At 37.5% G+C, this 27146-nt stretch overlaps 1 protein-coding gene across 4 annotated transcripts in view; it reads right to left on the bottom strand.

The window, feature by feature from the left end:
• Positions 1-27146, bottom strand: part of PHKB (phosphorylase kinase regulatory subunit beta) — a 199119-nt gene that overhangs the window by 26391 nt on the left and 145582 nt on the right. For 2 of the 4 annotated variants that reach the window (XM_036832518.1, XM_036832520.1), the window contains 9 exons: positions 26717-26821; positions 25477-25559; positions 25180-25270; positions 16724-16785; positions 16477-16639; positions 15287-15368; positions 13401-13458; positions 11162-11252; positions 8154-8356 (listed from right to left, as the gene is read on the bottom strand). In XM_036832518.1, the coding sequence (XP_036688413.1) occupies positions 8154-8356; positions 11162-11252; positions 13401-13458; positions 15287-15368; positions 16477-16639; positions 16724-16785; positions 25180-25270; positions 25477-25559; positions 26717-26821 (938 nt within the window). Of the gene's footprint in view, positions 1-8153; positions 8357-11161; positions 11253-12168; positions 12260-13400; positions 13459-15286; positions 15369-16476; positions 16640-16723; positions 16786-25179; positions 25271-25476; positions 25560-26716; positions 26822-27146 lie in introns of all 4 variants that reach the window. The other 2 variants (XM_036832517.1, XM_036832519.1) reach the window with 1 other exon arrangement.

Below are 27146 nucleotides of genomic sequence, written 5' to 3'. Positions count from 1 at the left end.
TAAGCAAATGAGAGAGAGGCAGATGCACGCTACTGACCAGATCAACCTTCAAACGTAGCATGGTCTGACTTGACAATGAATTCCTCCACACCGCTGGAAAAATGTGAAGCGGCGGCTTAGTACTCCTCTACAGTCCTGGGAATAAGTTTAACCTTCTAAAAACTCTTTTAATGTGAGGTTGGTTAGCATGTTGTGTATGTATTGGCATTTTCCTTTCCAACCTGCCCCAATTAAGGAGTGAAATATAAAATAAGGTACATGGAACTCTGACATCACTGGTAAATCAGAACAGCTGACATTTTCTGAAAAAAATGTTATAAAGAATAGCACTGATCCATAGCAAGAAACAATTTTTAAAATAATCATTTTGAGGTTATTTCAAGATACTAAGAAGTATTTGCCAATTTTACTGTTAAACAAGTGAACAAATAACTGTCTGTGCAAGCATTTTACTAAGCTATATGATAGGAGATGAAAAGTTGCAAGAAGGGACTGTTCTGCTTGATTCCTACTAATACAAAGAGGGTGACAATTTGATGAGGCAAAAGGAGCTTCCTGTTTGGTAACTGGAGAACAATCACTCACCCACTCTACCTCTGATCTAATCATAACAGAATAGAGGTAGAACTCCATCATCTCACTTCTTTACCTCATATCAAATGTCAAAAGCAAAGTACTATGAATGAGTATCAAACCATGCTAATGAACTCAAGAGCTGCAGTTATCTCCTTTTTCCTTTACTGCACAAGCAATGTTATAGTCTGGTACCTATGACACCAACGGACTTCTCTTAAGCACTGGGTGTGTGATCCACAGATGCAGCTGTGGGCATTAGAAGACAAGACATGCATGGATCATAACGGCTTACAGAGGATGTCCTGGCAGTATGAAAAGCAGGGATGAAAAAGACTTGATAACATATATCCTCAGGGGTTGTCTCCTGAATGACAGACCTAGAACAGAAAGCAGTTGATTGGAGGTCTTTACAGTAATGGGCCTGTCAGGAACTTGATCTATTTCAACATGAAAGCTGGAGCACAAATCAATAATGAGACAGCAAATCAAATCATTATCACACTAGAATACCATTCCTGTGAGCAGGTTAATTTTGTTCACTGGAGTGCCTGATAGCAGTAATGTTGAAGAAATTGCATTGGCAGGATTAACCTTGGAAAAAAGAGAAAAGAAACATGGTGGTATTGGTTTAAAGCAATTGAGGCAGTGGGTGATGTAAATAAATAAAATTTAAAAATCCAAAAACCTCAGAGAGAGAGGTTAAAACAGAGAGATAGGGCTTCCCGGGTGGCGCAGTGGTTGAGAATCTGCCTGCTAATGCAGGGGACACAGGTTCGCACCCTGGTCTGGGAAGATCCCACATGCCGCGGAGCAACTAGGCCCGTGAGCCACAACTACTGAGCCTGCGCGTCTGGAGCCTGTGCTCCGCAACAAGAGAGGCCACGATAGTGAGAGGCCCGCACACTGCGATGAAGAGTGGCCCCCACTTGCCGCAACTAGAGAAAGCCCTCGCACAGATACGAATACCCAACATAGCAATCAATCAATCAATCAATAAAAAAATAAATAAATCTTTAAAAAAAAAAACAAAACAGAGAGATACAAGCATACACAGTGCAGGAGAATTATGTGTAAGATGTACCATGACTAAGACAAATGTTCTTATTTTTTATGTCCATTCAGCCTAATGAATGTTAGCATTTCAGGAGGAATATGGTGTTAAAAGCTGGCTAAACTATCAATCTCTTTAATCATAATCAACATTTAAAAGATAGAAACAACAGTAAAAAGTCAGATATGAATGAGTTTGAAATGCTTTAATTAACCTATAAGGAAATAAAAAAAGAATGTTTTCTATAAATCCCTTCCCTTCTTTCTTTTAAAATCATGCTACAAACACAAACGGGTGACTTAGAAGAGCAAGAAATTCAACAATTTATAAGAAATTTGACACTCAAGGACTCTATAAATGAATAATTTGTTCATCAATTTTAAGCAAGGTTTTAAGCAAAACCTTCCAGGGACTAAGTCAAGGTAAATTTTGTAAAGAAACATATAAATAGAGTATGTGTTTGCTGCTAGCAGTAAATGCAAGGAAGCTGCTCATTTAAGGAGCTGAGGTCTGAGTAAAATTTATTTAGAATAAAGTGCAATAAAAATATATTAAAAAGATACAAAAATATCTTTTTTTCTTTTCAGAAGGGCACTACCACAAGCCCCACAGACAGGATAACTGCAATTCTCTGAGGTTGTTAGATATCCCTTGAGTAGAGACAGGGCTCCAAAACCTTTCTGTTAATATGGTGGAGGAGCACCGTGGGCAGGCACAGGAGAATTTTTTTTTTTTAATTTTTATTTAATTAATTTATTTATTTGGCTGCATTGGGTCTTTGTAGCTGCACGTGGGCTTTCTCTAGTAGCAGTGAGTGGGCGCTACTCTTCGTTGTGGTGCGCAGGCTTCTCATTGCGGTGGCTTCGCTTGTGGAGCATGGGCTCTAGGCACGCAGGCTCAGTAGTTGTGGCTCGCAGGCTCTAGAGCACAGGCTCAGTAGTTGTGGTACACAGGCTCAGTTGCTCCGCAGCATGTGGGATCCTCCCAGACCAGGGCTCAAACCCGTGTCCCCTGCATTGGCAGGTGGATTCTTAACCACTGCACCACCAGGGAAGTCCCCACAGGAGAATTTTTGAGTGTCTGCCATGTGCTTCATGAGGTCCCACCAGATGATGGAGGGGGAAGACCATGTCAGATGGCAGCAGAGAATCCAAAAGGGATTTTGAGTTAAGGTTTCTTTATGAAATGCTTGGGATCATTCCACTGGGCCTTGAAGGAGAATCCACTATGGTGGAAAGGGATACCTCTCGGGTGAACATCTCTTGTGGGAGCAGAGGCTCTTTGCAAACCTAGGACTGGAAGACAAGGGTGAGTATGTGTGTGTTTGTTGGAGGGGGTGGGTGGGGCATGGGATCCTCCTCCTTGGGATTTGTGGTCTGCAAAAAGAAATCCCCAGAGGCACTTGCTCTCCAAATGCCACAAGATAGAGGACCTCAAATTACCAAATGTCACAGCAATACTGTTTAAGTTTTATCCTTTGCAAAAGACCTTCACATTCCTTACCCAGAACCGCCACAAACCAATGAAAAAGCCAAAGCAGGGACAGCCTCCCTACTTTATATACATGAGAGCTGGAAGACGGATGGGAAGCATGAACTCTGGAGTCATTCATCCTAGGTTCAAATCATGGTTCTTAGTCTTGTGACCAAGTGCAAGTTACTTAACTTCGCTGAATTTTCATAGTATCTTAATATATCTCTTGCAGTGTACAAGGGGCTAACCTAGAATCAGTTCCAAATCATCCCTATTTTCTTGGTCTCATGATGAATAAAGGGGGCAAAATCTTATTTTTTTTGTTTGTTAATTTGTAACTGTTCAGCCTCCTTGGTGTGTCTTGTACTGTACAATGCTAAATAGTACTGATCCTAGACTGGAGGACTGACAAACTAAAGACAAAAACCATCAGGAGGCAATGCACATCATAGCTGCTACATGAATACTTGAAAGTAAAATGGGTCATAGGTTGAAATCATGTAGAAGGGACCATAAAGGTCATAAGGTTTTAGAAACAAACAGTAAGGCCTGTTTCCCTTAAAAGAGAGCAACAGTATACATAAGTGAAAACATGCACAAAGTATTTAAGATTGAAGAGCAAGAACTTTGCAGTCAGGCAGTCCTGGGTATAAATCCCAGTTCTTTCACTTACTGATTTAAGTTATCTAAGCTCTCTGAATCTCAGGTTGTTTACTTTAAAATGGGGGTCCTAGTGACTACCTCAAAGTTGTATGGATTAAATCAGATAATATATATTAAGTATTTTTAGCATACTGTCTAGCATATAATAGGTGTGCAATAAATAACATGTGGTTATGGTGATGGAGGAGGAAAGGAGGATGAAACCGTTCACCAGAGTAAACTTTTGAGTGCAATAACAACATGTTACTCACATATGTATCCCCTTAGATCCTTACTGGGAATGCTGCTTAGAGAAGTACAATTATAAGGTAATTTGTACCACACTCTGATATGATTAACCACACCATTCCATTAATAAATGGGGAAAGTGCTACATCCTTCTATTCTCTATATGTATGACTAGATTTTCACATAAACAAGGCCCTGTTTAACTTTGTCATTTCCTGAGGGATATGACTTGTACAAACCAAGTGCATTTATCAAAATTAAAAGAGTCCTTTCTTTCTCTGAGTAGAGAGCCATGCTTTTGTTTTTCCTAAATTCCCCATCACTAGCTCAAGGCAAACTACCTGAATCTACTTATAACCTATATATTAAACAATCTGTCAAATTTTATTGAACATCTCCTGTGGGCTAGACCACAATACAGATAGGAAGAGAAGATTTGGTTTCTATCCTTGGCAGAAGTAAACTTCTTAAATAAATTACTTCTTATTTAAAAAAAAAAAAAAAAAAAGACTCCAGGACTTCCCTAGCGGCACAGTGGTTAAGAATCCGCCTGCCAATGCAGGGGACACGGGTTCGATGCCTGGTCTGGGAAGATCCCACATGCCGCACAGAGCAACTAAGCCCACGCGCCACAAATACTGAGCCTGCACTCTAGAGCCCGCAAGCCAAACTACGGAAGCCCCTGCGCCTAGAGCCCATGCTCTGCAACAAAGAGAAGCCACTGCAATGAGAAGCCGCACACCACAACGAAGAGTAGCCCTCACTCACCACAAGTAGAGAAAGCCCACGTGCAGCAACGAAGACCCAACATAGCCAAAAATAAATTTAAAAAATATAAATAAATTAAAAAAAATTAGACTCCTTCCCAACTGACAATGTCCCAGTGTTTAGAGCTGACCCTGTGAGTCTAGCATATGGGGGAAATACACATAATAAGTTGGGCAGGGACACTGTTACTACCCACAATGGGAATATAATGCCTCAATTGATTCCAGGATGAGTTTCAGGACAGTGAATAAAGTTTCCTGGCAAATTTCTTCATTAGGAGGCTTTTTTCTATCATTAGATACTAAGTCAGATGCCCTGTCCTGACATTTTTATTTCAGGTGACAGTTTGAGGAAAAAAGAGTATTTTATTTCTCATGGAAGGCACTGAACATATAGAATAGCAGATACAAAAACAGGAAGAAAACTATTTTTATAATAAACTAAACATACTTCATTCCCATGCAGAGAAAGAAGCTTCAGGTCAGATGGATTCAAGGAACAAAATTACATTGGATTTTTGAGAGAACATAAATTAGCCTAAAATGCTGAATAAGCAGTAAAGGAAAAACTACTTAGAGGCTGAAAAACACAGCATTGTAAAATCCTGGGGAACAGTTAACTTTTACTTTAAGCCTTTGCTTAAGTCACGGCAAGGATGACTATCACTTAAAGAGTCCCCTGAATAGAACATTTACTACAAAGAATGTGCTTTGGAAAAGTTATAACCTATACTTCTTAGTCAGCCTCAGAGAAATGCCTGAATCTGTGACAACAGAGTACTTTTAATACCTGTATGGATACGAAGAATCACACCTCTTTTCATTTAGAGACAACTCACATTAAAGACCCATTTCTGCATCCTCATACATCGTCAAGAATTAGAGCTGAAAATTTTAGAGCTAACAGAGACCGAAAAATCAGGATATGATTCAAAGTTCTTATAATTGATTTGGAATACATCCTAATATTTGAAAGGAACTATTTTAAGGGATAAAAATGAAGGTCAAGTTTTATGCAGAGTGAGTTCATTTCTCAATCAAAAGAAAGAGGAGATAAAGAATGGGAAGCGCACCTGAAATATACTCTAACTAAAATCAGGTAAACACTTTAAAAACTAATAACCTCAACTAAAAAAATTGAAATAAAACTGAAAAACATAACTTACAAAGTAGAACTCTCCCAGAGAAAATAAGTGACACTGATTTTATGTATATTTTTCCACATACACATTATACATATACATATACAGTATTATTGTTCTTTTATAAAAAATAGAACAATATATTTGCAACTTTTTTTTTCACTTAATTTATCTTGGACATTTATAAATGCCAGTATATTGACTTTATCTTGTTACTTGTAATGGCTGCACAGCATTTTATTGTATGGCTCACTATTTCAAACAAGCATGAAATGAAGACTGCTGTTAAAGTATTAAAGTATGTCTAAATTCCTAGAATGAGAATTGTTGAAACGAGAGGCATGCAGATACTTCCAATAAGCAACTAGTTTTTAATGTAATTTTTTGAAGGAAAAAATGCGTAATCATTTTACATAAAGTGCTTCATAGTCACATGCAAAATTAAAACTAAGAAATGAAAGGGAAAATGAAATCAATCCAGCAATAGAAGAAAGGAAAAAGAAAAAAGAAACAACAAGAAAGCATGGTAACTAGAAAACAAGATATAATGGCAGAAATGTCAAAATATAAATGAAATGGCACAAATATCACATGTATTTCTATTAAAAGATAATCTCAGACTGGATTAAAAATAAATATGGCATGCACGTTAAATATAAAAGACATATCAATACAAAATGAAAAAAGAACATTGAAGGTAAAGGAATGGAAGACAGTATACCAAGCTAATAAAAACAAAAAAAGAAAGCAAGCATGGCAGTAATATTAGACACAAAGAATTCATTTGTTATATTTCATGCATTGTAATGGGATCATGGTTATGCTTTTAAAAAGTCCTTATGTCTTAGAGATACACACTGAAGTATTTACAGATTAAATGATATAATGGATTTGCTTTAAATATAGACAGGAGTGTGGGTGAAGTAGGTAGTGGGGGGGGTATGAGTGAAATAAAATTGGCCATATGATGATATTGTTGAAGCTGAGTAATAGTATGGGCTTTATTATACTATTTTCTATACTTTTGTAGATGTTTGAAATTAAAAATAATTTTTTAAAAATAATTCAATTACAAAATAAATGACACAAGGAAAGATACATTGTTAAAACATGGTAGCATGGACAAAAACAAAGCTTTAAAATACGTAAAGCAAAACGGATAAAAATGCAAGGAGAAATTGACAAATTCATAATCAGGAGAACATTTTACAATTTATCAGCAATTGAAAGTCAAGTAGGACAGAAATAGTAAAGATATTGATGATCTAATTATACAACTAGCAAGCTAAACACTTAATCACACTCACACACATTCACGTGTATTTGCGCCTGACAGGCTACATAGTCTTTTCAAACACTTGAACATCCCCCAAATTGGCCACATATTAGGTTACTCTATATGCTCAAGTATTGTTTTTTGTTGACTTTTTTACAATTAGAACATATTCACATGATACCTGTATTCAATACAATCAAAAATATGTTTAAAAAAATGAAAAGAAGCATTTGTACTTTACTTGGTTGTGGCAGGCCTTTTAAACATATTATTTTGTTTCATCTCACACAAAACAATGAGGCTGGTATGAAAGCAGGAGGGAGGTTCAGCCACTGGCCTCAGGCCACTGAGATGGTGAGTGGCGGTCTGGACTTGCACTCAGTTCCGCTGGATGCCAGAGCCTGGTCACGTGCTTACTGCACTGCCTCACGCAGTGTTTGACTAAGAAGATTCGAGATCACCAGAGCCTTACTTTCAACTTCTCCAAACAGAACACTTAACGATTTTAATGACTAAAATTTAGATTTTGGTAGAAAATGGATACAGAAGAATATTCTTAAAAGGACCAAATTTTTATTTGAGTGTGTCCTCCTGACACCTAGTTCTACTAAAAAAAACCCCACTCTTCTCTTAAGTCTTATCCACTTATTAGGATTTTTTACAAGTCTTGTGCATAATGGGGTTTTTGTTTGTTTGTTTTTTAACATGATACACCTGTTTAAACCCCTGGAGTTTGATTTTACCAGAGAACAGAGTTATTCCCCTACATCTCATGTTGGGAGTTAAATATGTTTAACAGGAGGGTTTTTTTCAGGCCACTAGTATTTATTTCTTCATACCACCAGATGTTGTCTCTATGACTTAGGGCAAGATGCACTTTCCTAAATGCCCACCAGATCTGGGGCAGCACTTCACTCAGAGAGGCCAAGGACCACATGAACAATTCTCTTTATGCAAATGCAAAGTACTTTACTCACCCAATTCGTATTTTCAGCATTCCACGGAATAACTCCGGGTTATTGGAGATGATCCAGCCAATATGAATGACCAGTTCTTGCTGAATGACCGCCTCCCTCTCATCATGGGTATTACACTTGTAATAGATGATGTTCTTAATCACTCTTGGAGACAAAGGATTAGAGATAACCTCTTCTTCATGCCCAAAGGCACCCAGAGTTACCTATAGGTGGCAGAATTTTATTGTAAAAATTTCCTAGCTACTAACAGATAAAAGAAAAAAATTCAAGGCTCAGGATGACGGGCAGGATGAAATTACTCTATGCAAGCTAGGGAATTAGGTAGAATAACTGTTCCTGCTATTTATTAAAATGGCTTTCAAAGCATGACTCCCACTGGAGTTCATGATGGTTCAGTCTGGTCTGAAATACAAGGGCAGGTGAGGGTCCTGGTTAGGAGAGTGGAGGTGAGTGGATAAAAGCAGGGAAGGAATATAAATAACTACTGAGATAAAATTATTCCAAATGACTTTAGTACTAGAAACTCCCCAGAGAAACCAGAATACACTGACTAGTTTTACTTTCGTGCACAGTCTATGTTTGAGAGTATATCCTTCACTTCTTTTACAGTTTCTCATGTGGAAGTGTTTGCTCTTTAACAACACTGTAATCTTTTCAAAGGCAGGTGCAAGGACATAGAGTTGTAGTGTAGCCCCACTTCTCCTGGTGTAGTTCTAAGCACCCAGTGAGTGCTGAAATACTTGTTGACGTATCTCTGGCCTGTGGAGGGGAATAAACAAGACTGCCCACAAGCCTGCGAAATGAGAAAGCACAGAGGGAAATGGCAATGAAAATTCAAAGCCAAAAGTGCTGTGGAGCCTGGGCAAGAGAAATAAATACTCTGCTTTCCCTTTCTCCTCTCGCCTTAGCATTCTGCCTCCCAGAAAAGCCTGCAGCCCCTCCTTCCTCCTCATTACCCCTCTCCCTCTCTCTTCCTTGTACAGTGCACGATTATAATATGCAGGAGAAAGAAGAGGACATCAAAGGGCCCTGTGTTTTCTGAGATGAGGGGAGAAAGCAGGACAGGGGTCTTCTGCCCCAACTTTGTGATGGAGTGAAAACTGAGAACTGCTAGTTTATTGTAACACAAGTGGTACCAACCAGTTAGTCCAAGTGCGATTACTTTCATTAAAATGTCAGCTAGTAAAGAAGAAAGCAAACAGAAGGCACATCATTGCCTCTGGAAGCAATGACTAAAGCACTATTTCATTCCAGGGAGCTTGAGGTGATCTGAAAGTGCTCTGTAGAAACAATATTACTTCAGTTCTCAGGGTGGAATTTCATAAATAAGCAGTTGCAAACTTGGAATGCTCCATTCTCATTTCTTTTTTGTAAAGTGTAAGATGCAGTCAATGAATGGACTTCATACACCTGAAGCACAGCTGTCAGCCTCCCAGGTACCCAGCTTTGTAAGTGACTATTTCCCTGGGAGATGTACTGGTCTGGTGGGCAATGGTCCAGCCACAGCCTCAGGACAGGCTCCAAGGCCTCCAGGATTCTGCTCTGGTGAACAGAATCTCAGAAACACAGGCTGTAATCCCCCTCTAGATAGTGTACAGAATGGACATGACCAACCCTAACCTACCCCCTCCTCTCCAACTGTCAGGTGCCAGTGACCTCAGAGATCGCCAAAACCTTCTCATACATCGTAGAATTAACTATATTTTCAGATATACTACAGGGGCCTAAAATCCAAGGAAAAATAGCTTCCCAAAGCCTGTTTACTTTCTTCAAGGGGTGGCTCAGTCCAAGGCAACAATGCAGGACTCTGTGGCTGGATTTGAGGATTGCAGTGAGGAAAGGCACCCCACAAGTTACCTGTGTCTTGGTCTATTTAGCTGACGAATGAGGATGAAAATTCTCTCTCTTAATAATTTGGAGAAAATAGAAAATAACGTATGTGAAAAGTGACTTAAATTTTTCTCAGGAGTTTTTTTATTAGTATTAAATATTACAGAATAAAATATTCTTTCAACTTTTCAAAAGCTAGATGTCAAGATGAAATAATTTCAGTTTTAATGAATTAAGAGCCCTGAGATATGAACAATGGGTTGATTCCATCAAAGAAGGTTAAAGTTTTTTGTATTATTACATCCCTAGGTTAACTATCAGGAAGACATGACAAAGCACACATACTCCCAAAGAAGAGATAGAAAGCAAACAGGTTTTCATTCCAATCAAATGATTATTCAGCCAGGTAATTAGAGCTTATAGAAAATAAAACAAAAAATGAGCAGCCATATTCCACTCCACATACCCACGTGCACGGGCTCAATTCAACCCACATTCACCACGTGCCTCTCCAAGGCCATGTTGGGCACACTGGGACAGGTGCTGGACAAGACATGGACCATGACCTCCAGGGGTTCATGGCCTACCCTGGGGTGAGAGACACACATTCAAATGAACCGGGATCCAGGGCAGGTTGTGAGGAGTGTCACAGGCCTATTGTGAGAACCCAGAGAAAGGGACTGCTAACTGGAGATGGCTCTGTGCCGAGGAGCTGACAAGAGCTGGCCTTGGTGGGAGGGGAGGAGCCGGAAGGAGAGGTGGCCCAGAGGGTTAAGGATCTGGAGAGTCAACGCATTTCTAAGGGGGAGAAGAATCTTAAGCGGAGTAGAGGGGAAAATGCGCCCTTCACTGCGCCCTGTCTTTGTTCTACCTATCCTAAGCCTGTCTGGAGTGCTTTAGCAGGTATCATACCATTTTCTTTGTCAGTATCTTCACTGATCTCAAGTTAACACAGAAGTTGAAAATTAAAGCTCTGAGGTGCAGCGCAAATACTTAGTATCTGTGCATCTTTAAGACTAGATTTTGCTTGGGGAAGGAGCCTTTTGTAGAAATGCCTGAGCTGTTGTAAATGTGGTTATGAGAGACCTATGACACTGAGGCTTGCCATATTTAAAAGCCAGGGTCCTGCCCAGAAACCTTTGTGACTGTGACGAAGAGTCTGAAAATCAGATACTTACCTGTTTGCCCTGCACTAAAACATTAGTAATGGATGGGGCCAGGCTGTCCACTAGTTTACTTAAAAGACTTGCTGTATGGCGCACCACCGACCTGGGGGCAAAGGAGAGAGCAGGCCAGAGGTTGACAAATCTGAATGATTAATGAGTGGGGAGATTTAAAAATATGCACAGTTAGGTCCTCATGTAATAATATGGAGGAAACACTGACCCCAAGACACTGGACCTCACAGCTGAAACCTCCCAGATTGTAGGACCAACCAGAATTAGGGAGGGATAGCCTTATGCTCACCTCTGCCACCAGCATTATTTGTGCCATTAACAATTTAAAAAGAAAGAAAAGGGAGCCTAACTATCCCTTTGGCAGGGAGTGGCATAGGAGGAAGAATTGATTATTCTGATTTTGTATTAAAAAATTCATTATTAAGACTGTCACTGGTACATGCCCTCTATTCCTATAACCGCTTTAAATCAAGTTTCTTTCGGTGCCTAGACAACCAAATCCCTGGGTCAGGGGACTCACTTAGTACTCAATTTTAGGAAGTGATACAATGAAATACCAGCATTTTTTTTCTTGCCAGAATGTTGGGGGAAGGAATTCACACTGCTATTTTTACATTTCTGAAAAAGTCTTAGACTGTAAGAACAGACTTTTTAAGCACAGCACCTGCAATACATAAGACATTTTTGCCCCCTCAAAAGTAAAAATTCATGTGGGACTTTTAGATGGAGCAAATAAAATTAAAATGTAGGTTTAAAACTGTTTTCTTGTATTTCAGGATATCTATGGGAGCTGACCTATAAAAAACACTTACATTGCTTAATCTCAACATAGATGAACTAGTAGAAAATTAAGTCATATCTGATAAAGTTAGTGAAACAAACACTTCCTACTTTTAGAGAAGCTTTCACCCACACACTGTAAGACCAAAAGACATATTTAACCCTCAGGACGCAAATAAGCCCACACATTTCAAGCAGCTTGAGTTTCCACATTCCGTGCATGTTACCTGTTTCCCATGTACCAGAAAAGTAGTAATGTGTGGGGCTATAGAGGAAGAAAATTTCTGGGTAAATGCAGCCCCGTAGCGTACCGCCAACCTGGGTATGTCAGTGGAAAGCCATAAAAGGGAAAATACAGTAAATAAAACTTCCAGGAGTTTGTTCTTTTAAACATAACAGTCAGGACTCTAAATGTTTGCTAATGATTTATCTAAAATACAAGTATTAAAAATAAAGCAAATACAGGTTTGCTTAACCGAAGATAAGATTATAGACCACATTTGAAATTTACTGACTAAAAAGCAACATCTATTGGTTTGCATGCCTTACTGTGCTGAGAATTTACAGCGAAAATCTGAGACTTAACCACAGGATTATTACATAATTTCTTCTGGGTCAGAATGGTATATTTATTATAAATCATAGAGTTGAAATACTGCTAAGAGATTGTTTTGTCTAATCCCCTTATTTTAGAGATTAGAAAACTGAGGCTCAGTGAGGTTAAGGGAGTTTCTTATGACACTGCTTGAAACTTTTTTTTTCAAAATTAGATAATAATGGGTTATTAAAATATATATATATTTATATACTCTTAATTTCAAAATGTTAGATTTTGCTAGTAAAACTGTTACAATTGCTTCAAAAATGCAGATGTTATTCATTTAGACATACCTACCCCATTGTGAAATTAAACAATCTTATCTCAACTTACCTAAGTTTTCTTCAGTCTCTGGGAAGAGACTACCTCTGCAGAACGTATCAGTTACTTCTTATGAAGCAACTACAATCACTGGGATTCATTCAACTTAAGTCATGAGAGAACTATTTCCTAAGTATATTATTTTTTGCTTGTGATTAAATGAAACACTGGTCTCTTCATGACCTTCTATAACAGAACAAGTTTCCCAAATACAAATTAGAACCTAAAGCATCTTGCTGGGACAGAGGAGGTGCAGGGTAGGAAAGAGTCATTGGAACATCATTCCAGTGCATTCTCTGCAGGTTCTATTCCTATGGGTGTCTTTACTCCCAGATATGTTTTTAATAACTTGGGAGAGCCATGATAAAATGCAATGTAGGCAGATCCTTAGAAAGTAGGCTGAGTCACAGTGCTGTAACCTTGGAGTTGAAAAGTAAAAATTAGGATGAATAACCACCTTTAAGACTGGTCCATTATCTTTAGGATACTGAATATGACAACATAAAAATAAAACATAATGACAAGGACGCTAATACGAACCAACATTTTTTGCTGCCAGCTCTTCTATAGACTCTCTCAATGTGATCAGAAACAGTACCTAGACATCAGATAATAAAGTCTTTGTTGAAAAATGCTTTTAATTAAATGCATAACATTTATTCTCCTTAAAAAAAACACTCTTGAATTTTCATTTTGTTCCATTAGAGTTAATACATTCATCCATTAATGTTCTGAACTACCTGACATTTTTAAATATGTAACCCAAATATATAGTGTGAATGTCTCCAGCCCTTCTGAGTATATGATTTGGATAAGTACTTTATTTCTTGAAATTCATTGTTTTCTTAATACACAATCTATGTTTTTAATAAATAAAAATAAGTTATTTTAATTTACTATAGAAAATAAAAAACAGAATATAGCAAATTGAACAAATACTATAGACTGACTATACATAATTCTTCATTGTTCAAAAAAACTTTATGGTGATTCTGTTATGTGCATGATCATATATCAGTGCTCAAAAAAATACCACTGGGTTTCATTCTTTGGGAGCAATTTACATGTGGTCTGGCCTCATGACGGGTTTGTCAGTAAATTAACCATGTGACAGGACAGAGCACAAAAAAGGGTAAACAAGGGTAAAGAACAAGACCTTTATCATTTTACCCTGAACTTATTTTTATAGCTTTATAACAAATTGGATAAAATTATATTCAGATTCTGTAGATGCTTATGATTTTCAATATATAAGGTTTTGCAGATTTAAAACATTTAAAGTCTTTTAAATATCTAAGTAACAGATGAATATTACTCCCAAGTTTATAAAAATGGTTTAAAAAATAATTCTCTCAAGATTTTCATTATAAACTATTTTATATAAATTCTGTTTCATTTTAAAGCACTACTAAAATAACCATTCTGAATTCTAGGTTCCTAATGAAATGTCTGCTTTCTAATTATCCTATTGTTTTAAAGTATAAATTTTGATAAATGTCCTCAGTATAACTAGGATCCTGTTTACAGTTTTGAGTTTCAAGATTAATTAGAAACATGAAGGATTCTGTTTGAAATTTGCTTAAGAGTTCTTCTGCCTTAATAATATTAAGTTAAAAAATTAAGACTATTCAATTCACTGTATAATACTCAAGACGGTTATCTCTTAGCTACAATAATGCAAAAACTAAGTAGACCTTATTTGAATAAACAATTATGTTTAGTTCACTACCAGTACTATAAATCTTATTAATTACATTGCTGTTTAGAATATCAACTCAATTTCTAACTCTAACCAAACAATATGCATCTCTGGACAGAGAACTTTCAGATGAGCTAAAAACTTTGAGTAGCTAGACATTAAATACTTGAAATGTATCCTACATTATTCTGTATTATAAAATGCTGGAAGTAGACCATGATGTAGAATTCAAAGATTCCTTAGAGTAGTGACTCAACATACGAGTGTAGATTTCAGGGATAATTGGGTTTCATCCTTAATGCAGAGTGGACATGAACACGATTAGAATGATTTATTTTTGTAAAGTCTTGAGAGTATAATTCTATTAAATGCCATGTTCCATTTCAAATGGCTGCTGCAGACCATGAAGGAGCTAATTTTTATAGCTATAATGATTCAATATTGTTCTTGAAAACATACAGAAAATAAAACTGGAAACTGTCAATAAACAACTATGGAGTTATCAGAGGTTAACAGTCACAGGCAGAATCCAGGCTCCAACACCATTCAGACAATCAGAGAAGGGGGTATGAATTTTCCTTTTAAAATTTTTTTTAAAAAAGAGGTTTAACAGAGGAGAAAATAACTTGTAACATTTTAGTGGATATTCATTATGCATATTTGATATAAGTTCAAAAATAGAGAGGTCTTTTTATTTAAAAATGTTCTCTTAGACATGTACTCTTACCTTCCTTTGTGATGAAGTTGGGCCCTTCTCTTTTGAGCAGTATACCCAGCAGGATGGCTTGGCTAGCTAGACAACTACAGTCCTGAAAATATAAATCACTATGAGTAACTGTAATGAAATGGGTACAAAAATTACCACAGGGGGTAACTAATCATGAAACCACATGATGCAAAGAGGAAATATTCTGCTATGCAATTGAGAAAAGATAAAATGTCATTGATATACTACCAAACGTAAGATGACATTATACAACTATTTATTTTAGCTATCTTGGAAACAGTGGGTAGGCAAGCTAGCTTCCTGGGGTAGTAGGATTTAATAATCAAATTTTCCAGGAAACAAGATAAGTAATGAATAGAAAATACGTTGTCTACAAGCATTAATACTGATTCTGCCACTCTCTGCGAGATTTGGCCAAGTCATTTAACCACTCCCTTTTTGACTTGTTCATAAATGGGAGACCACGTCGCTGTCAACGCACTGTGGAGAGAAGGATGAAAGGAGGGGATGTATGTAGACCACTTATTATATGCATTATGTTTTATGCCTATTATATCATATTCATGCTTATGTAGATCTATACATAATATCGATCAATCACAAGAACTGGTATCTGACAGGTTATATATTTAGCCTACATGCTCAAATTTGTATGGTCTAATAAAATGTCACTGTGTTTATAGCTCTACCATTAGAATTTCATTTCCTTTGATAGGTACTATACCTTATACCCCCACCCCTCCTCCTTTAAAATGAAAATAACCTCAAGGAAGGTATAATACTAGGTTGCTAACATAATATTCATATGGATGTAGTTATAGGATTGCTTTCCTCGGTAACTGGAGAGACTCAAAGCAAGCATTAGACCTAAATACTGAGATGGAGAGAAGACCCGGGTTGGGAAAAGGTGACAAAGGGCACTGAAAGAGAAATCTGGAGATCCCAAAGGCAACTATACTTCTTTAATGGGTTACTCAAGACAACACACTCCTTAAGCATCTTTTAAGACATCCACACTAATATCAGACCATGAGAACTACCTCTCATTACTGCCTCAGGTACAGACAGGCATCTACCTCCAGGTTAACTGCAACCTTCTCTGGGAGGACAAGAAGAAATATGGTTTGCCCCTGGGAGTTCCTGCTCTGCCAACCTCACTCAGGGACATGTGGGAATTGCATCTTCCTCACATTCAGTTTTTGAAGAATTTCATGGGTGGGTTTGTTTTTCCATTCAGTAATGGTGACATCTGGCTGCTGTTCTTGTTCAGGAGCATTGGAGGTGCTGCTTTGTCGTTTGACTTTTGAATGTTTGGGAACTTCTAGTTCCTCAAAACTCTTAAATTCTGGAAGCCTAGAATTTAAAAGAAAAAGTTTCAGATTCCCTGTATTCCTAATGTAATCTCAAGAAACACAATAATAACCTAAAAGAACTTACTCTTCTGTGTCACTGATTCGTAAGAAGTCAAGTTGTTCTACCACAGCTCCAGATATTAGTGTCTGAAACGTGATTGAGAAAAGAGTCACAGCTCTTAAATTCATCAAGCCACAACCTTATGATCTATGTACCTACTTTTCTGTAAATACATAATACTTTTTAAAAAGTTTACTTAAAAAATATACATGATTTTTAAGTAACTTCTTAAATGAGCATTCTACAATCAGACAGATTTTCACATACAACAAAACCCCCTGAAATAGAACATACACATCAAGCTACAAGTTCATGAGTCATAATAAATAGCAGAATCAACATGAGATGAATTGTTTTTTCTTTCCATCCTCTTATTAATTTTTAAGCTCAATTAAAATTCAGTATGTATTAAAATGTTAAAAAATAAAATTTTGAAATAAAAAAACATGAAATACCAATGTTGTCTTCAGAAAAGATAATTATGCTTTGCATTTTGCTACAGTAATATATTTCAGGGCTATACAATGATGAGACACTGCCAACTCTCCATTTTTCAGGATCATGAAGGTATCGATTATCTACATTCTGGAAACCAATATTTGGTCATTTTATATTCCATTAGTTCCTGATTATAGCTTGAGAAAACTAAATGAGGCCAAACCTGAACACAGTTGTTGTCTGTCAGTGGTTCATGGTGAATGTATAAATGAATGATAACACACAATGATTTTTAGCACTATGTGTCACTTCTAATTATCTGATGAACTGTCAAATAAAAGTGAGAAGTGTACTGCCCAGAAAATAAGCCATAAATTATTATTTTAAAAATAAGGTAATTTTTCAGTCTTAAATATATTACTTCCTCTATCTTCTCACTGTTCATTTCAAATGTAAAGCAACAGGATATAGGGAGTTGCTCTTGTTGGCTAACCACCCAGAGTTGTGCTGCCTTCTCTTCTAGTGAAAACTCATAAAGTAGCTCATCAACAAATAGCCACTACAAATGGCAGGATGGACATGTTACCAGTGATCGTACTAAAGTCTCCTTGCAGAGTCTGAGTGAGAAAGGCCAAACATGCAACTGATCTGCACAATTTTATGTGGCTCAGCCACAGTCAGGGTTGAGAGCAGTCTGTGCCTGGACAGAGAGCAGTGCCAAGCACAATGGAAGTCTATAGAGTGATATTTCCTAGGATGCAGGCTTACACCTACACATACTGCTCTCTAGTTAACTAATCTGTTAGACGAATATTTACTGGACACCGATATATGCCAAGCACTATGCTAGGTATTGAGGGTACAGCATGAACAAAATTAAGTAGACAATAAACAAACAAAAACCTAAGTATGTAGAAAATATGAACAGACCAATCACAAGCACTGAAATTGAAACTGTGATTAAAAATCTTCCAACAAACAAAAGCCCAGGACCAGATGGCTTCATAGGCAAGTTCTATCAAACACTTAGAGAAGAGCTAACACCTATCCTTCTCAAACTCTTCCAAAATATAGCAGAGAGAGGAACTCTCCCAAACTCATTCTACGAGGCCACCGTCACCCTGATACCAAAACCAGACAAAGATGTCACAAAGAAAGAAAACTACAGGCCAATATCACTGATGAACATAGATGCAAAAATCCTCAACAAAATACTAGCAAACAGAATCCCACAGCACATTAAAAGGATCATACAACATGATCAAATGGGGTTTATCCCAGGAATGCAAGAATTCTTCAATATATGCAAATCAATCAATGTGATACACCATATTAACAAATTGAAGGAGAAAAACCACATGATCATCTCAATAGATGCAGACAAAGCATTCAACAAAATTCAACACCCATTTATGATAAAAACCCTCCAGAAAGTAGGCATAGAGGGAACTTTCCTCAACATAATAAAGGCCACATATGACAAACGCACAGCCACCATCGTCCTCAATGGTGAAAAACTGAAACCATTTCCTCTAAGATCAGGAACAAGACAAGGTTGCCCACTCTTACCACTACTATTGAACATAGTTTTGGAAGTTCTAGCCACAGCAATCAGAGAAGAAAAAGAAATAAAAGAATACAAATTGGAAAAGAAGCAGTAAAACTGTCACTGTTTGCAGATGACATGATACTATACATAGAGAATCCTAAAGATGCTACCAGAAAACTACTAGAGCTAATCAATAAATTTGGTAAAGTATCAGGATACAAAACTAATGCACAGAAATCTCTTGCATTCCTATACACTAATGATGAAAAATCTGAAAGGGAAATTAAGAAAACACTCCCATTTACCACTGCAACAAAAAGAATAAAATATCTAGGAATAAACCTACTTAAGGAGACAAAAGACCTGTATGCAGAAAATTATAAGACACTGATGAAAGAAATTAAAGATGATACAAATAGATGGAGAGATATACCATGTTCTTGGACTGGAAGACTCAACATTGTGAAAATGACTCTACTACCCAAAGCAATCTACAGATTCAATGCAATCCCTATCAAACTACCATGGGCATTTTTCACAGAACTAGAACAAAAAATTTCACAATTTGTATGGAAACACAAAAGACCCCAAATAGCCAAAGCAATCTTGGGAAAGAAAAACGGAGCTGGAGGAATCAGGCTCCCTGTCTTCAGACTATACTACAAAGCTACAGTAATCAAGACAGTATGTTACTGGCACAGAAACAGAAATATAGATCAATGGAACAGGATAGAAAGCCCAGAGATAAACCCACGCACCTATGGTCACCTTATCTTTGATAAAGGAGGCAAGAATATACAATGGAGAAAAGGCAGCCTCTTCAATAAGTTGTGCTGGGAAAACTGGACAGCTACATGTAAAAGAATGAAATCAGAACACTCCCTAACACCATACACAAAAATAAACTCAAAATGGATTAAAGACCTAAATGTAAGGCCAGACACTATCAAACTCTTAGAGGAAAACATAGGCAGAACACTCTATGACATAAATCACTGCAAGATCCTTTTTGACCCACCTCCTAGAGAAATGGAAAGAAAAACAAAAATAAACAAATGGGACCTAATGAAACTTAAAAGCTTTTGCACAGCAAAGGAAACCATAAACAAGACCAAAAGACAACCCTCAGAATGGGAGAAAATATTTGCAAACGAAGAAACTGACAAAGGATTAATCTCCAAGATTTACAAGCAGCTCATGCAGCTCAATATCAAAAAAACAAACAACCCAATCCAAAAATGGGCAGAAGACCTAAATAGATATTTCTCCAAAGAAGATATAGAGATTGCCAACAAACACATGAAAGAGTGCTCAACATCATTAATCATTAGAGAAATGCAAATCAAAACTACAATGAGATATCATCTCACACCGGTCAGAATGGCCATCATCAAAAAATCTACAAACAATAAATGCTGGAGAGGGTGTGGAGAAAAGGGAACCCTCTTGCACTGTTGGTGGGAATGTAAATTGATACAGCCACTATGGAGAACAGTATGGAGGGTCCTTAAAAAACTAAAAACAGAACTACCGTACGACCCAGCAATCCCACTATTGGGCATATACCTTGAGAAAACCATAATTCAAAAAGAGTCATGTATCACAATGTTCACTGCAGCTCTATTTACAGTAGCCAGGACATGGAAGCAACCTAAGTGTCCATCGACAGATGAATGGATAAAGAAGATGTGGCACATATATACAATGGAATATTACTCAGCCATAAAAAGAAATTAAATTGAGTTATTTGTAGTGAGGTGGATGGACCTAGAGTCTGTCATACAGAGTAAAGTAAGTCAGAAAGAGAAAAACAAATACCGTATGCTAACACATATATATGGAATCTAAAAAAAAAAAAAGGTCATGAAGAACCTGGGAGCAAGACGGGAATAAAGACACAGACCTACTAGAGAATGGACTTGAGGACATGGGGAGGGGGAAGGGTAAGCTGGGACAAAGTGAGAGAGTGGCATGGACATATATACACTACCAAACGTAAAATAGCTAGCTAGTGGGAAGCAGCCACATAGCACAGGGAGATCAGCTCGGTGCTTTGTGACCACCTAGAGGGGTGGGATAGGGAGGGTGGGAGGGAGGGAGACGCAAGAGGGAAGAGATATGGGGACATATGTATATGTATAACTGATTCAGTTTGTTATAAAGCAGAAACTAACACACCATTGTAAAGCAATTATACTCTAATAAAGATGTTTAAAAAGAACAAAAAAAACCCCTAAGTATGCTATGTCAGCTGATAAGTGCAAAGTTGAAATGAGAAAGGCAGGGGATGGGGAATGCTGAGGCAGAGAAGAGGGAAGAGGCAGGTTTGCCATTTTATAGGTGATTAGAAAAGACTTCCCTAATAGGGTGACACGTAAGTAGAGACTGAAGGAAGCACTGCAGTCAACAATATGGATCTGAGGAAAGAGTGAACAGCAAGTGTAAAGGTCCTGAGGCAGGAGCATGCTGGGTATGTTTTAGGAGTAGTAAGGAGGACAGTGTGGCTAAGTAGAGTAGATAGGGGAGAATGGTAGGAGATAAGGTCAGAGAAGAAGGTCCAGACCATGGGCATCACTATTGGAAGAACTCTGGTTTTCACTTAGTGTGAGAGAGGAGATCATTAGAGGCTTATGATGTGTGACATAATCTAACTGCCCTATGACCAGGTAGAGTAGCAAGAAGCTAATAATTGTGTTATGGCCAATAGGAATTTAGGAGACTACTATAAAAATCTAGGTGACAGATGATGCAGCTTGGACCATGATGTTAGTGCTAGAGGTGAAGGGAAGTGGTTAGATTCTGGATGTAATCTGAGGGTAGGGAAAATTGGATTTGGTAATGGATTGTAAGGTGGGTTATGAAAAAAAAGAGTCAAGAATTTTTAACTCTCAAAGCTGATAGCCAATACTCAAAACATAAGAAAAATAATTTTGATTTAATATTTTCTATTTTTATTAGCCTACCCACCTTAATTCAGCTCATAAAGTAAATGTTTAATCTGAACTAACAGACAAGTTCTAGATTCCATTCCATTAATAAGCTTTAGAGCTTTCAATTTAAAAAATTCAGTTGGTTGCACAGCCTCCTGAATTAGTTTTTTTTTTTAATTGAAGTATAGTTGATGTACAATATTATATGTTACAGGTATACAATATAGTGAGTCATAATTTTTAAAGGTTATACTCCATGTATAGGTATTATAAAATATTGGCTGAATTAGTTTTATAAAAAATATTGTAATTAATTTGCTAGGCATTAATACCTCGGTTCGATGGTAATTAAATAACTTAATATTGATACATATGTGTCAAATGCAATATAGTATTCAAAAAGGTATCCTGCTCAGTGATATTCAATTATATCCCACCAGGCCTTTTCCAACTGAACATACCACCCAAGACTGTACTCCACCCCATTATTCTGCCCCCCTATCTGGCTTTATTTTTGGTTCTGCTCCCCTACTAGAATAAGTCTCATGAGATCAGGGACCTTATATATTTTTTTCACCATTATATCTCTGCTGCCTAGAGAGGGCACTTGGTAAACATTTGTTGAATCAATGAACCAATATTTACATACTTCTTACAGAGAGAACAGTAGTGAGCAGAGTACTCTGGGAATGCAGAGATGAGTAAAGCCTGGTCTGATAGAGTTTTCAATCGACACAGAGAAGCAGACACAAGAACCTAGCCATACCTAAAATAAGAGCTACAGCAAAGCTCAAGGAAAATGCCACAGAAACACACTGGAAGGAGAAATTAATTCCAGTCTTAGAGACTTTGCTAAAGAGGTGACATTGACCTAAGTTATAAAATTAAAGTATGACTTAGAAGGAAAAAAAGAAAAAGGCAATTCTAGAATACAGTAACAGCATGAGCAGGAAAACAAAAATAAATCTCATTAAAGATTTTGAAAGTACTCAGTATACTTGGGGAGTAGAAAGCAGGGCTGGGAATGAACTGCATGAAGACAAGTCCTGGGTGATGCAGCTAGGAAGTGACGCTGAGGCCCAGTGATGAGAGAGATTGTGGACCATAGGCTAAGGACATTTGGAAGGGTCTGAAATAAAATCCCAGAGAAGTTACATAGGTGCCATTTTTATTTACTATATTAAAGAGAAGACAAAGGTTGGTATGGGGGTATGAGGGGTTGTTTAATGGGTATAGAGTTTCAGTTTTACAAGATGGAAAGAGGCTTATTCTCTGGTTAAGATTCTGTACTCAAGGGTATATATAGGGCACAGCAGAGAGCAGAAGATAAAAAGATTAAACAATGGATTAAGTGAAAGACTCATAAATGAGCTGATTAAAAATTGGAGAGCTGTCATTTATGTCCAAGATGTAGATATAAACAAAGACTTCGCTGCTTAGTGATGGGAAGCCATTATCCGTCACTCTGACTTTCAAAGTGCAGTGTTGCACGAACTCGTGGTCCAGCATCTGTGCTGTCAGAATTAAGCCACTTGTGCTGTCTACGTGAAAATAATCTGTGCTGTTGTAAGTATCCTGGACAATTTGATAATGTACTATTTTATTGTCTTCTGAATCTGCATCAGTAGAGAGAGACAACTTGTGAAACAGCTGTCCCAATGAGAGATGTTTCTGATAATATACAGCACAGTGCAACATCTCTGGCTCCCCTCCCCAACCCTGCTCTCAGGACATGGAAGCAAAATGTATGTCCTTCAAGCAGAAGGCTAGATGTTTATTTTCTGGGGAAACTGAAGAGCAGAGGAGAAAAAAACTCCAGATATTGGCACCTGGGTTTCCCCAGCAAAAAGGGCCTTTGCCACAAGACTACCTTACAAGTAAATTCATCATGACAACGATCCTTGTTCCCTAACATGCAGCTTCTAATGAACTTTTTATTCTTTCACTCTTAAAAATGAAGGGCTAGCTAAAGATTACCAGACATCTGACAAATGTCTCCAACATGAAAGACTGAGCCCCCGAAAACAGAGAGAAAAAACCTGAAAGAGGGCTTCCCTGGTGGCACAGTGGTTGAGAATCTGCCTGCCAATGCAGGGGACACGGGTTCGAGCCCGGGTCTGGGAAGATCCCACGTGCCGCGAAGCAACTAGGCCCATGAGCCACAATTACTGAGCCTGCGCGTCTGGAGCCTGTGCTCCGCGACAAGAGAGGCTGTGATAGTGAGAGGCCCGCACACTGCAATGAAGAGTGGCCCCCGCTTGCCACAACTAGAGAAAGCCCTCGCACAGAAACGAAGACCCAACACAGCCATAAAAATAAATAAAAATAAATAAATTTTAAAAAAACCTGAAAGAGATAATGTAGAAAGGAAAAATTTCCAAAGCTCTCTAGTTAATGTTCTCAGAAGGGTAAGACAAAATATAATACCCAGGAAAAAAAGGACAAGATGCTATGAAAGGGAAAATTAAAAACATGATAGCCAAAACACAAAACTCAGGAGCTACATGATAAATAACAAAGAAATTGCCCCACGAAGCATTACAAAAAAGATAAAACAATAAAAAATAAGGGGAAAAGATAAAAACTTAGGTAAAAATCAATCAAGTATGCAAAATATTAGGTTGGCCAAAAAGTTCGTTTCTGTAACATCTTATGGAAAAACCCGAATGAACTTTTTGGCCAAGCCAATACAAGCACCACTGAATGATTATGTAAACATGCCATTTACCACATTACCTACATAGGTCCTTCTTTATAAATTTTCCTCTTTCTTATTCAATATTGAGTATCTACTACATAAAAGACTATGGAATGATCACAACTTTTTAAAGGAAATAAGTCGATAATGGACTACAATTTGAATAGTTTATGTTAAAGGTCATAAAAGGATATTAAAAAAGAAAAGTATCATTTCTGGTCTGAGTGATTCTGCAGAACTGGTCTTTAAAGTTTGGTAAGACTTCAAAGCCCAGTGATGTTGAAAGAAGGGAAGCTACTCCAGGCAGAGGAAATGGAGCGAGCAGAAAGGGGCAGAACCTCACAAAGCTGAGAACACAGTAAGTAATCTGTATTGGCTGAAGCAGAAAGAATGTTCAGTAGGAGATAACTGTGGGCAGAGAGGCTGCTATGGTTATAGGGAACCACAAAGGGCTTCTGTTATTTAGGAGCTATGAAAATAATGCTGTAAAATTCTGAATGGAACAAGGATTATCTCCAGGTTGGATGTCACTGTGTGGTAGGGAACAGAGCACTGGACCAGGGAGTCAAAGAACATCAGATTAAACACCGGTCGCTTCACCACTCTGGACCCCAGCTTCCTCAAATGCAAAACCGAGGTCAGAGATGACCTCTTAAAGTCTGAAATTCTGGTGGGAAACCACTGCAATTGCTCAAGCATCAGATTGGAGGGATCAGATAAACGGGGTGATGACAATGGGAACGGGAAGGTAGACAGAGAATAAAACCTTCAGACAAAAACCTTCCACAGAATATAATTAAGAAACATAGCTGTATCTGTGGATTAATTGTGCTGGAAACAGAAACACTGAAATTCAGAAGACTACCTGTAGACGATCAACATGAACTTTGACTCCTCCAACCACTCCGTTCTTAAAAGCTGCCAGCATATCTAATATGGGATTGAATCGGCTACCTCTGAAAAATATAAACAGATAAACAAAATGTGCATATTAACAACAGAATGAGAAATTAATAATCTAGTACTAAGTACCCTTTACATACGCAAAACACTCTGTCACACGCTGAGATGGATATAAAAATACAAGGAGGCCCTGCTTCCAAAGGGTTCACAGTGTTAACGGTGACGAGATGCATGCACCTCAACTCTTTCATCCACCTACCTTATATTGTCTTCCCGGATGAGAACAAGGAAAAGTGGATGTCCATGCATCTTCCAGTATTGCTTAATAAACTGTAGTGCATTCTATTAAAACATAAGAATGAGGCAGGATGTAATGGCACAGTATCTGAGCTGATCAGGATGTTTAACCATTAGTGGCAAAGAGCCAACAAAACTCTTCTATATCAAGATAATTCACAATCAAACCCTGGATAAGACAGACTACTTAGGGGTAGAAATGTTCTAATACATACAAGTTAAGCTAGAAACCATTTTGATTTTAAACTTCGTTCTTAAAAATAGTCAGATCACACATGTTTTAAGGCTGTACCCCTCCCCCTTTTTTTGAGGCCTAATAAACACAGTTCGAGAATGGTCCCAGGGAAGGAAAATCAACCCAGGGTTATCATCCAGAAGATTAATTCTCACTCCACGTTACTGTAGATTTATATTACAGCAGGTAGAAGAGATTGGGGTGAATCTATACAGACCATTGGAAACATGAAGAGTTCTTTATTTGACTCAATTTCTATTATCATTATCATCATCATCATCCCATCAAAGACATACATAACTCTTCACTACGTGCCAGGCACTATTCTGAGGGCTTTGCGTACATGAACTCCTAATCCTCAGGACAGCCCTATTCAGTTATACAGATGAGAAAACAGGGACACAGAGAAGTTAACTAACTTGCCCAAGATCACAGAGCTGGTAAACAGTAGAGTCAAGATTTTAACAAATGAAATCTGGCTCCAGACTTCATGCTCTGGGCCATGACCCTAAGCTTTTCTACTCTGCAAATGGAAAAGGGAGTGTAGGAGATTTTAACTGAGTGGGTATAATGAGTTAGGTGAGGTTTTACTTGAAATTCTTCATAAATAAAATCATTTTGGTAACTCAACTTTTGTTCAAAAAGGGATAAACTTACTGTCGTATGAACATGGTTTCCAAAACAGCTCCCCCTCTGCTTTTACAACTACAGTATATATCCTTTCGTTCCATTTGTAGAAGGTAGACAAGTAAAGTCATACAACTTTATATAAAACAGAATACATCTATTATTCTAATGCTGCAAGTAATTTAACTCCCCAAAGCTATGCAGATGTTGTTTTACTTTCATATTTGATGCTGTATTAACCCAGTATCATAGACCCAGGGGCACTTAATTTAACAACACACCATAGAAATCACTAGAAACAAAGTCATCCCATTTCAATTAAAAGGTGTTCTGAAGCTACCTTTATGTCATCTATCAGCAGTAAAACATCTTGAGACATGTAGAAATCACTTAGGTCAAAGATGATAGGGTAACAAACCACAGTCTTTCCTAGAATGCGATAAATCTGTAAGGGATAAATTAAAAAAAAAAAAAAGAAAAAAATAAATAAATAAATAAAACAGACCAAAGGCAAAGGTACAGTACTACAAGTCCTAATAAAAATTAAAACTGATGTTTAATTCTGAATAAGCAAACAAAATAATCTTATAAAATCTACATAATATTAAGAAGGTACAGCTTCTTGATTGACTCAGTATGCTAATAAAGTAGTCCACCTCTACTATAAGGGAAAAAGCCTCCGTTTGAGTAAATACTACTATAATCAGGTATCTTACAAGGCTCAGAAATAATAGAGCAGTGAGATGCTTATCTATTTTTAGAAGAGTTCG

The sequence above is a fragment of the Balaenoptera musculus genome, chromosome 19 (genome assembly GCF_009873245.2).
Source record: "Balaenoptera musculus isolate JJ_BM4_2016_0621 chromosome 19, mBalMus1.pri.v3, whole genome shotgun sequence".
NCBI lineage: Eukaryota > Metazoa > Chordata > Mammalia > Artiodactyla > Balaenopteridae > Balaenoptera > Balaenoptera musculus.
The sequence above is the reverse complement of the archived record's forward strand: the minus strand, read 5'-3'. Positions and strand labels throughout refer to the sequence as shown.